The 11,910-nt window shown below is 40.3% G+C and overlaps 1 protein-coding gene across 3 annotated transcripts in view; it reads right to left on the bottom strand.

Moving 5' to 3' along the window:
* PARPBP (PARP1 binding protein) overlaps nucleotides 1-11,910 on the bottom strand; it is a 28,779-nt gene that overhangs the window by 1,055 nt on the left and 15,814 nt on the right. For all 3 annotated transcript variants that reach the window (XM_033161954.1, XM_033161952.1, XM_033161953.1), the window contains exons 7-10: nucleotides 5,980-6,163; nucleotides 4,867-5,033; nucleotides 3,753-3,831; nucleotides 1,695-1,857 (exon numbers count right to left, since the gene is read on the bottom strand). In XM_033161954.1, coding sequence (XP_033017845.1) covers nucleotides 1,695-1,857; nucleotides 3,753-3,831; nucleotides 4,867-5,033; nucleotides 5,980-6,163 — 593 coding nt within the window. The remainder of the gene's footprint in view (nucleotides 1-1,694; nucleotides 1,858-3,752; nucleotides 3,832-4,866; nucleotides 5,034-5,979; nucleotides 6,164-11,910) is intronic.

Here is an 11,910-nt window from a genome sequence, read left to right as displayed (position 1 = left end):
TACACCAAAATGCAACTATTTGTTCATGTAAGAGAATTACATTAACAGTTTGCCCTATTTAAACACCTTTGTCTTCATCTATTTACCATGGCAATACACAGGTTATAAAAAGTATGTGAAATTTAAATAACTTTTCAAGAATATTTAGAGTATCACTTTTGACAGACGTCACACAAGGTACTTTTTACACATCAGAAATCCCTGTACTCAGTTATGCACCTGGGTGGACAAAGATAAAAGGCGCATCTGGTGACCACAGATATAGTAGCAGCAATTTATAAGATCACATTGCACTTATTCTAGCTGTTGCAGCAACAGGATTTGCTGCAAACTATATCCATGATTGCATTATATGGCCCTTGCAGATATATACCCAGTGATATTCCAATTACTTGCTTGTAGAAGCAAGCATAGAAGAAATACAGTACTAAGGCAATGAAAAACAACACTCAAAAGCAATGCTGTTTTCAACACCAGTGCTCTGAAGGCATAAATGTTCATGGCCAACATTTATATAAAGGGGTTTTGTATTAAATAATTACAGGAGAAAGCAAGCAGTGGTGTCTCCTGTGGATCTGCACTGAGATCAGTACTATTCAACTAATTCATAAATGATCATATTAGAATGATCAGTGAAGTGGCCAAGTTTGTGGAATACACCAATTTATCCAGAACAGTGAAACTCCCAAGTGAACCATGAAGAGATTGAAAAGGCATATCTGTGAACTGTGTAAATGGGTAATAAAATGGCAAATGATATTTGAATTATGTGCTCACTTTTACACATAAAGTTATGCACCTTGGGGCAAAACATCCTATCTTCACATATACACTTCATATATACTGCTGGGGTCTGAACTGATAATGATGAACCAGGAAAGTGATTGTGGGGTCATTGTGGAAAACTTGATGAGAACTCAGGTTGCGTGGTGCAAAAGAAAAAGGCAAATTCCATGCCAAGGATTAATAAATATTGGACAGGCATAGTCTATTCCCACATCAACTCTGTAAAGTAGGTGAGATTCAGAATAAGGTATACAGGAAGCGCATGATTAAAAGAACAAAATGTACATAATAAAACAAGTTAACACACTGGCTAAATAGAATCTGGATACTAGTTGCAGATACCAGAGCCAGGGGCGTAGCTAGCTGCTCTGGCACCCGGAGCGGTGGGGGCAGGATGAGCCGCCCATGAGGGTGCCGCGGCGAGCTGCCCAGTCCACCTGGCGGACGCAAGCTCCAGCGCGGGACCCCAAGCCACCGCATCACTCCCAGGAGAGACGGGTGGCTCAGGCACGCTGCAGGCCATTTTGTCACCCCCATCAAGGATGACACCCAGGGTGGACCGCACCCCCCTTCCTACACCCCTGACCAGAACCAGCTGCTGGAAATCAGAACCTGGAGACAGAGAGCAGTAGCAGGCATGACTGCCTTCATACCCTGTTCGTGGACTTCCCAGGCACCCCTGAGAGGCCAATGTTGGAAACAGATGAGCTATATGAGTCTTTGGTGTGATTCAATAGAACTCTGATTTTCTTATACAAAACAATTTTAGATGTGATTAGAATGGCTAATTTGAATTTGGCCACATACAAATCCATCTGGCTTATCAGAAAGATGCAACTATATAGTCACTGAAAAAGGAAAAGGGAAAGCAAAGAGATCTTGAGCAGTTTTATTGCTGATTCATTTACCTGCAGTTGATTCCTCTTTAGAGTCTGGAACAGCTTTTTCTTTCAGTGCTGGATGTTCACAGGTTGGGGCCTGGATTGCCTGGAAATGCTGACCCTTTGCCTCAGTCATTTGGTCATCTTTGTAGGTGCAAGAAAACTGGGACCTAATTAAAGGTTGCTTCAACTAAATTGAAAGAAGTGAAATTATGAAATGCAGGTAGTTGCTATGAACATGGTTTCCAATATGGAAATCAGATGTGGAAATACTTCCAGAAATTTAGATAACAGTATATTTTACATTGGGGCGCGGGTGGCACTGTGGGTTAAACCACAGAGCCTAGGGCTTGTCAATCAGAAGGTCGGCAGTTTGAATCCCCGCAATGGGGTGAGCTCCTGTTGCTCAGTCCCTGCTCCTGCCAACCTAGCAGTTCGAAAGCACGAAGTGCAAGTAGATAAATAGTTACCGCTCTGATGGGAAGGTAAACAGCGTTTCCGTGCGTTGCTCTGGTTCACCAGAAGTGGCTTTGTCATGCTGGCCACATGACCAGGAAGCTCCCTCAGCTGGTAAAGCAAGATGAGCACCGCAACCCCAGAGTCGTCCACGACTGGACCTAGTGGTCAGGGGTCCCTTTACCTTTATATTTTACATTACATACCGTATTGGCCCGAATATAAGCCACACTTTCCCCCCAAATTCTAACCATGAAAAGTTAAAGTTCAGCTTATATTCGCGACCTTACAAAAATTGGCTTGGAGCGGGCATGTCCCCAAATGTTGCCTGATTTCGGCTGGGCCAGCTCCCAAGATGGTGGCGTGGCGAGGGGTTCCCTGAGAGGGAGCCAGAAGGTGGCAAGGAGGAGGAAGAGAGGAGCGTGGACGAGAGACTGAGAGAGCAAGAAGGTATGCTAGGAGGAGGAACAGGAGATGCAGCCGGTGTGCTGGGACTGGTGCTAGCCCAAGGTGCTGCCTGGCTTTAGCCCGCTGAGGGGCGCATGAGTCCTGCCAGCCGCTGCCTCTCTCCGCCCATCCTGTTGGGGGGCCATGGTGGTGCTGACCCTCTGGAAGTGCTACAGCCCACCACTGCTGCCGCCAGAGTGAAGGCGCTGCCTCCTTGGCCCCCCTCGGTCCCCGTTCCTCCTCGGTATTGTCATTCCCCCCCCCCTTTAATTTCAAAGGTGCGGCTTATATTCAGGTGCGCCTTATATTTGGGCCAATACGGTATATGAATATCATCTGAAGTCTTCTCTTGTTCAGACCATTTCAGTGTAGCATAACAGCATGGTACGATACTATATTTGGTGATGTTTAATATATGTACTGTAGCTCCAACCTATCACATTGCATTATCACAATACCAGAGGTTGTGAGATTAGAATGAAACACAGAGTACCATTACAATTGGTGCTTTACTGATATAAAGGCCCACAGGATTAGATCTAAGACGTTAAGCTTTGCTTAAAACAGTTTAAATCCAAATTAACTTTAAAAAAAACCTTGATACATATTTTTTTTCAAAGGACTCTAAGTATGCTTATTCCACCGCAGGAGGCAAACTAATCATTTACAGCAATAGCTTCTGGAGACTGAAGAATGTCCAGATCCACCTCTGCTGTTAAGCTACTTTCTACAGACAAATAAGCAGAAGTGATCAGTTCACAGGACAAACTGAAATGCTCTGTTTTACAGCTTTTTCCATCTTTAGAAAACTTTCAGTACACTGAAGCCAGGATGGGGTGAGCACCTCAGCCGAACACATCTTCCTACTCTCCACCCCATGCACTAGCTTCAGTGCTTCATCCCTGGCTTGTATTAAGTGAGAGTTCTCCAGACTGGGTTTATTATCATGCTTAGGAAAGGAAGTGTAGGAGCTGGTGCATGAGGGTAGACAGTGTTTACCCCAGTGCTTGTTCATGGTAGTTTTGTTGTTTTTTAAGGGATGGTGGGGAGAAAGAAGAGTGAAATAAAAGCATCATTTCACCTGAAATTGCAAACCAGGCCTCAGAACCAGACAATATAAATACGTAATCAATTAGATTAATAATAGTTCTCCTCAAGGCAAGGATTTTGCAGTTATCATACCTTAATTTTTTCTCCAACTACTGTCCGAATTCTCTGTCTCAAAACTTTTGGAGAAGATCCACTAGATTGTGCTGGAGATCTAAATTAATATAACAGTGACTGTAAGCAATAGTGACCAGATCAATATATGAGAACATATTACGGTGAATTTTCATTACATGCATATATAGATTTGGCGTCTGTTTTTTAAAATACCAAAATAAATGACTTTTTACCATATGACCAAAAAGGAAACCCAGTAACAAAACAAATCCTACTGCAGCTGCTCTGACTGGAGAGATGTGACATGTATTTTGATCTGCAAAGACCTTTGGCTGTGTGGGTGTTTAATTCATTTTAAAGAAGGGAGCCAATTCATATGTACACAAGAAATGCTTGTGTAAATAGGTTCCCACCGTGAAACAAATGCTTTTTTAGGTCATAAATATGCACACATACAAAGGAGCTCTGTACCTATTGATGACAGCTTGATTGGAAAAGCTATTAGAAAAAAGACAACTTATTAATTATCATTGTACATACTTTTAGTTTTTTACCCTTTTTCTATTGTTTTTATTTTATCACCGTAGCTGTAATGACCATTTTTGGTAAAGTCGTAAGTTTACTAAAGATTCTGCTGAAAATGAATTTTCATTAAGGAAATATGGGTAGCAATAATGCTTCTCAGTTGCCATATTTTATCTATTTCCAAGCAACATAAAATTGGCTCCTTTAGAAATTATCTTTAACAGTACTTAAGTCTTGGTATGCTTCTTCTCAAGAGTTTCACTCCATTTTTTACTATGCAATTGTTTCCCCTTTGTTAATGACATTATTTTTGTTATGCAGAATTCCATGACTGATATTTTATTGACACAATATTGTCATCCTTTTTCACCCAAGAATAATTCCAGCCAAGGACAGTTGAACGCATCAACTTCCTGAGCCATTGTCTTGTTTGAAACACACATTCCATACTTCCCAAGTTACAGTATGCTTGTTGTTCTTTACATAGTCTTTGTATAGGAGATAACTGCATATGAGGTAGCCCCAAGTCATCAGCTTCATGGGAATAAGTATTCTTGCTCTCACCTCTTCTGTGAGGCTTTGAAAGTCTTCAGCACCTAGCACTTACCTGAACAACATAAATGTACAAGGGAATCCAAATTCATCACCAAACAACATTTGGGCTTTGTTTTGGGGTGGAGGATCGGTAGCTGCTTCATCCAAAAGTGCTAATAAGGCCTTCACAGTATCTTTGCCACAATAAGCAGTTCCATGGTTTATAGCATGTAGCTTGGGCTGAAATTAAATATTGATTATTATTAGCTTTACAGGAGGGGTTTGCATCAGTTGACTCACCTGATCAAAGCTGCTTGGCTCCAGTTTTAGGTTGGACAATTTAGGACAGAAAACCACTCTGATAAAGCTTAAAACCTGAACATAAATGTTTGTGCTTGTGTATCATTGGATTAAAAGTGACTAGTTACAGATTGGGATTATCAGATACATGGGTGGAGGTTGTATCACATAGTACATCTACTTATCTTAGACCATACTGTGCACCAACTTAAGACAGCAAGAAGCAACAAGGTGCACCACTGAAGGTGTTCATGCAGAAAGATAATGCCAAAGGATTGAAGCAAGGGAGGGCTAAGCAAAAAGACCTCCCAGAATTAATAGCCAATCCAGCCAAGGAGAAACCCAGCATATAAACATTAGTAACTTAACGGTAAGGGTAATCACAATGTCAACCATTACTAAGAATGAAAGGAAAATCATATTTTTTTCAAAATCTAAAAAGGTAGAAGTTTATAATGTTTGGGTAAAATTGTTGTTGGTAGCAATGTCTTGAGACACTAGACAAAATCTAGAATATCTCACTATGATGTTAAGTTATCAGTATTAAATTATTAGAAAAACTCTTCTTTCGGAATTCTTTAGAAGTATTGGCCAAGTAAGACTGTGTGTGTGTGTGTGTGTTTGCGCGCACACACACACACACACACACACACACACACACACACACACACACACGATACCTCAGTACAAATACTTTATTTCAACTAGTTAAACCCATATTACAGGAAACCTAGATTGCATAGATAGTTCTTACATTGTATTACATATACTACCTATTATTGTATTAAACTTGTATTACTGAGTTAGTTTCCACATTCAAATCGTTACGAAAAATGTCCTTTCTTTTATATCAAACAATTTAGAAGAACAAAAGGAGGCCCCTTACCCGGGCTGGACTAATTCCAGTGGTGCTAGCTGTCACAGACTCATGCTGAAAGTTGATAATATTTTTAATCCTCAAATCCAAACCTTGTACAACTTCCTCTGCTGCTTGACAGAAGGCATCCCTGCTGTTTCTTCCTTTTATCAACTGCATCTTGATTGTTGATAGAATTTGCCCACCTGCAAGTCTAAAAACAGACCTAGGGTCATCTCCATATTCATCTTGGCGCTATTTTAATATACTTAATAGTTCTGAAAACAGAGCATCTTCACAGTTAATCAAAACTGTTCAGCCAACAGCTTTGATCTATTCAGTTGCACAGCATCATGCAATAAGATCTTGCCCTTTAATGCAATCTTTCACTTTTAAGAATTGGGAGATTACAAGATTCAAGGAGCAGGGACAGTAGACCTCTCTAGTTTACAATTTTAAATAGAAAAGGAAATAATTAAAACTTGCTATGCCATCAGGCTATCATTTGTTCACTCACATTATCTAGTTCTGCTCATTAGCCACAAGTGGATTAAAGTTTGAAAAGAAGTGAAAATCTGTCTGTTGTTATAAAACATTTCCATTTCCCAACTTTTATAAGCTCATAAGCCAACAAAAGTGTTTTGAGTACTGTATAATAATAATAATTAAATAGCTAGCATGAACAGGACATTTACAAACATATTTTTAATAAACGTGTTTGACGTATGCTTCCAGCAGCAGAGGGAAAGACAAGATTTCTGTATTTTTAATACAGTGCATAGTTTATACAAGTCAGTTCTCAACATTCCATGATGCATACTAGTGTGCAACCAAGAAAATTTAGTGAGGACTATGGAAATAGAATAAGCTCAATTCTTAATCACTAGAATCACTAAGTATAGTGAGCAGGTTTAATCACTACCCCACGGCGATTCTTACAAGATTATTGGGTGTTTGTTGGTATATATGTAGGAGTAAAGAATGGAAACTTTCCATCCTTCTCTGACCCCCACCATTCAAACTTGATAGGCCTTTAGCTAGCTTAATAAGAATGAAGCTTCTGCTCTGTTAGCTCAATTACATAGTCAGGAAAATCCTCCTTTTCAAGTCTGATTCTAGTGTGTGAATGGGTAAAGAAACTCCAGTAGCCAAGCATTTTGTCCCAAATATGGCCTCTTATAAAGTGAAATTTCATGTTATGGGTTTTGAGCATTAGATGTAAAATAATTCCATCTTTAGCATATACAGTGGTACCTCGGGTTAATAACATAATTGGTTCTGGAGGTCCATTCTTAACCTGAAACTGTTCTTAACCTGAGATACCACTTTAGCTAAGGGGGCCTCCCACTGCCGCCACCGCGCGATTTCTGTTCTCATCCTGGAGCAAAGTTCTTAATCCAAGGTACTATTTCTGGGTTAGCGGAGTCTCTAACCTGAAGCATCTGTAACCCGAGGTACCACTGTATTAGTAATTCATTGAGGCTACTTATATATCACCATTTCTGTTCTCAGCTGTGTGGAAGCATCTTCCCTATTTTAAAGTGTACTTTATTTCCTCTATTTCAAGGAAGTGACTAATATTTTTAATAGCAATCTAGGAGTCTTCAGCTATTGTGTTCCACATTCTGCTTTCTAGGTCATGTGATACTTCAGAAGATCTCATTCTCTCACACTCTAAGCTATATGTAGTGTGGAGATGTATAGGATAGTGTAGTCACAAGACTCTAGTAAGCCACTACTATGTTTCTATCTAGTATGGATTTTTGCCTGCATAATTTCAGATCAAAGAGCTCTTAAGTGTAAAATCTGAGTAGTAAAACCTATGGCACCTTAATGCAGAGAACTCCCCATACAAAAACACTCAGTGCTTTTTTTCCTTAAAAAAATGTTTAGGGGTACTCTCATTTTCCTACTCATATTGAAATACTGCCCCTTAATGAGGCCACTTAGATTCACAAAATGTTTAGGGGTATGTGCACCCCTGCATCCCCCCCCCCCGCTACCTACCTTCCAATAATGGACCATCATAATTAAAACTTCTGTTCATCATAGGTATAGAAAGGACTCTTTCCAGGCCAGGCAACCTACAACAGTCTTTTGATTAAGATGCTTACAAACCAATCTCCCATTAAAAGTAGTGTGGCAATTGTGTATGAGGATCACACCTATTCTGATTGGATAGTTCTACAAAGAGGGCTATTTAGCTATTATTCTTGTTCGGGCAGCACAACATTCAGGAAAACTAAGATCAATGTGTTTGTTTCTACCTAATATTGCTGCTCCAACAGCTAATATCCCAATGCTCATTTTTCTTTCCACATTCTTCATTTCCAGGAAAAATGTTCCCATTCCCCATCAGATATACACAACTCTAGCTGGAGCAATGAAAGGAAAACTTCATTCATTTTTCATATGAGGAGGCCAAGACAAAGTACTGATCTACTGTGTATGGGAATTAAAGACATTATGCCATGGTCTTTTTCATTTTGCATTAAGGTACAGTATAAACAGATTAGTCTTCCAATCCGATTCTACCCTTGTTTACTCAAAAGCAAATCTCACCGAATTAAACAGGATTTGCTCCTAAATAACTATGCAAGGGGTTGTACCTGAGGCTGATTTTATTAAGTTGCCCAAAGTATTAAATCTGTTCCCAATACATTTCATGAATGGTTTTAAGCTGTACAAAAAAAAAAACCCAAGCAGTTAAGATTTGGTCTACTTCACTTCCTGCTACATTACCTGTGCTACATTAAATTAATTTAAACTGATTTCTGTCCCACCTCTGACCTGCAATATTAACAACTAGAAAGTTACACTTCTGGTCAGCAGAGAGTGGAGCATAAAGTAAAGGGATAGCTCATCTTCAGAAGGCAGGGTAAGAAACAATTCTAAAAATGTTTGCAGTAGCGAGCTGGAAGAGGAAAGAACTACCCTCCTACCCTCTTACTTGGCCTTGATGATAGCATTGTGGCCGTAGACCAAAAAAAAATAAAAAATACAATGGGGAATGAAACCTTAACAGAATAGTATAAGGAAATAGCTAGAAAAATATGGAGAAGGGGTGTATTTAGAATCCCGCCTGGCTTACCAGAGGGAACTGCACAAATGTGATGTACATAGACCCTTGTATCCCACCACACTGATTTGACGCAAAAGGCAGAGTTGTATGCACTATTGTCGTCTGCTAACTAGAAAAAAAATCTCTGCTTTACAGTAAATCCAACTTTTCATTCTTCATTAGTGGATTATACAGGAAAGGGATTTACAAATGCAGTACCCTCATGGACTAGGTGGAAGGAGAATTAGTAATCACAGCACTTGTTGTAGGATCCTCCTCCCAAAGGCTGCTTCTGTCAAAACATATTTGTCTAGTTTGTAGTGCCTGGTGAATGTAGAGGGGTGAGCCCATGTGAATGCCCTGCATATGTCCTCCATTGAAGTTCAGGTATGCAGAGCTGCTGAATAGGCTAAAAAAACTGGTTGATGAGTGTCCCAAGTACTAGGTATGTGTCCCATGTAGGGAATCTATGAATAAATGCAGGGGGGTGGCCACAGGAGAGCAGAACCACGTAAGAACTGCTTGGTGTGGCTATGGGACCTTCCCCTGATCCAGTAACATTCAGTCCAGGACCACCAAGTGCTTTCAAATCAAAACAAGCTTGCACAAACTCAAGGATCTCTCAGACTCCTGAAGCTGTGGCCTGGACACAAAGGCATTTCCACCAGCAATGGAAAGCTTTCCTGGCCATTTCATAGATTAGATTGGTGGACAAACATCTGGAAGCTAGGATTTTCTGGGCCACTTTATTGGGAAAACCCTTTGTCTGAAGCCACTCATGGTCTAAACACAGAGCTGCTACCAACATGGGGGCTTATGGGCTAGAAAATCCATTGCATTGGGATATGCCAGAGTTTTTAACAGCCCATTAGGTCCAAGAACCACACACTCTGGAGCCAGTGGCAAGTCACTAGCTGGACTCTGTCTCAGAGTGTTCTAACCTTCTGTAAAAGTTTGGATAGGAAGAGAAACCGTCAGAGTATTGACAGGGAGGTGGCACTGGTACCAGGTGGCCTATCTGTCTCAAAACTGGGTTCCTGGATGGGGAAAAGCCTTGTAGGTGCACCATGCCCACTAGATGGAGCTGCATTTAGGTTATGAACTTCCTTGTTTTGTCCAGAAGCTTGTCTTCTTGCTCCTGGGACACAAATATTGTGAGCTGGGTTGTGTCACCTCCTCACTCCCAGGTGTTGGATCCTCTCAGTTGTGATGAGAAAGCTCATGAAGCCATGTTCCTCCAGTACTAAAGTGGTGGTCAGGATGCCCCTGCATGCTCTGGCCTTGGATACTCACAAGTCTGATCCTATAGTAAACAAGTTGCTGGTGGCATAAAAATACTACTACTCAATATGATTTTATAGTATGCACTGTTTCTGGGAACTACGGTACATGACGGAGAGAGCAATACACTGTCAGTAATATGAACAGCATTCAAAAACCTGATAAGACATAAAGCAGCTTCCCCAACATCTATTCCAGGAACAGGGAAGCATATATTAAAATCCTATTACAGAGGTATCAGCATTTTTATTTCCCCCCCCCCCTGTCATGGCAGTTACAAAAAATACACATTGCAATTTATAACAAATATAATGTATGATATTATGTTGTTATACAATAGAAAGACAGCTCATGATAGATTGTGGGCATCAATCAGCATGAGAACTTACGTTATTTTACCAATTACTTATTTTAGAATGCATATTTTTATAGAATAGGTCTTTGAAATGCTAGCTCAGGTATTTTGACGCCAACTCTCTAGAATTTCCCCTCGCCACATTCAGAGCCTTGCATTATCCCTCATAGTTTTCACAAACCTCTTTTTACTCCAGGGTCAAAGACTTCGGAAAATTCCTCAGCTGGCCAATCAAGCTTTTTTAAAAAAAACCAAAACAAAATAAAAATACAGTGACTAGTCTGGTAAACTCCATCCTCACTAGGTACTGTTCCCCTATGGGTGCCTCTTCAAGGGGTCAATGGTTTTTATACTTGAACTTCTCATGTAATGACTGGTATGATGTGATGGGCATCCAGATTTATATCTATCTCAGTTTAGAAGCATCTTCCATTATTTAAGGATGCCAGAAATATTTGCCCAGATAATGGTTTAACATGTAGCTGGGCTGTTTGTCTTCTCTCTGCTAAAAAAGCATGGCCAACTAAAGGACATCCCATACAGCTGTTCAAAGAGTGCACAAAAAGGTTTCAGTTACAGGTAGGTAGCCGTGTTGGTCTGCCATAGTCAAAACAAAATAAAAAATAAAAAAAATCCTCCCAATAGCACCTTAGAGACCAACTAAGAACAAACTTAGTTGGTCTATAAGGTGCTACTGGAAGGATTTTTTATTTATTATTATTATTGAAAAAAGGTTGTTATATATCCTCAGCCCACAAACTGCTGTAGGATACAGGAAATTTTTCTGGCCATGTGATACTGAAATATATTTTCCTAAGGAACCCTCCATTATCATGTCACCTCTCCTCCCACACTGGCTCTCTGAGAAGCTTTGTAACTATAGCAGGGAAGGTCAGAAATTAAGGGAGCTGGAGTTGTACAATGTTTGGAGGGTCACAGGTTTCCTATCGTTAATTTATAAACTCATTTTCACTTGAATCCCATCAGCAACCCCCCCCCCTTCTCTCTCCCTTGCAGATCCTTCCTCTGTCTGCAAAGTTGACTTCCTGTTATACAGCTCACAGTTATCAAGTTCATGTATCAGGTCCTCATCCTTCAATGAACTCTTCTTAAATTAAGTGTTTCCAGAACTTTTGCCTAAACTGACTGCTTCTTCCCCCGCATTTCTCCTTGTCAATCCCATTCGTCCTTCACCCACCCAGATTTGCCCAGATACTGTGAACTACAAAGTTCTTTGAACATAGATGTCACTTATGTGGTTGTG

Source organism: Lacerta agilis, chromosome 10, assembly GCF_009819535.1.
Source record: "Lacerta agilis isolate rLacAgi1 chromosome 10, rLacAgi1.pri, whole genome shotgun sequence".
NCBI classification, from domain to species: Eukaryota; Metazoa; Chordata; class Lepidosauria; order Squamata; family Lacertidae; genus Lacerta; species Lacerta agilis.
This window is presented reverse-complemented; position numbering and strand designations above follow the sequence as displayed.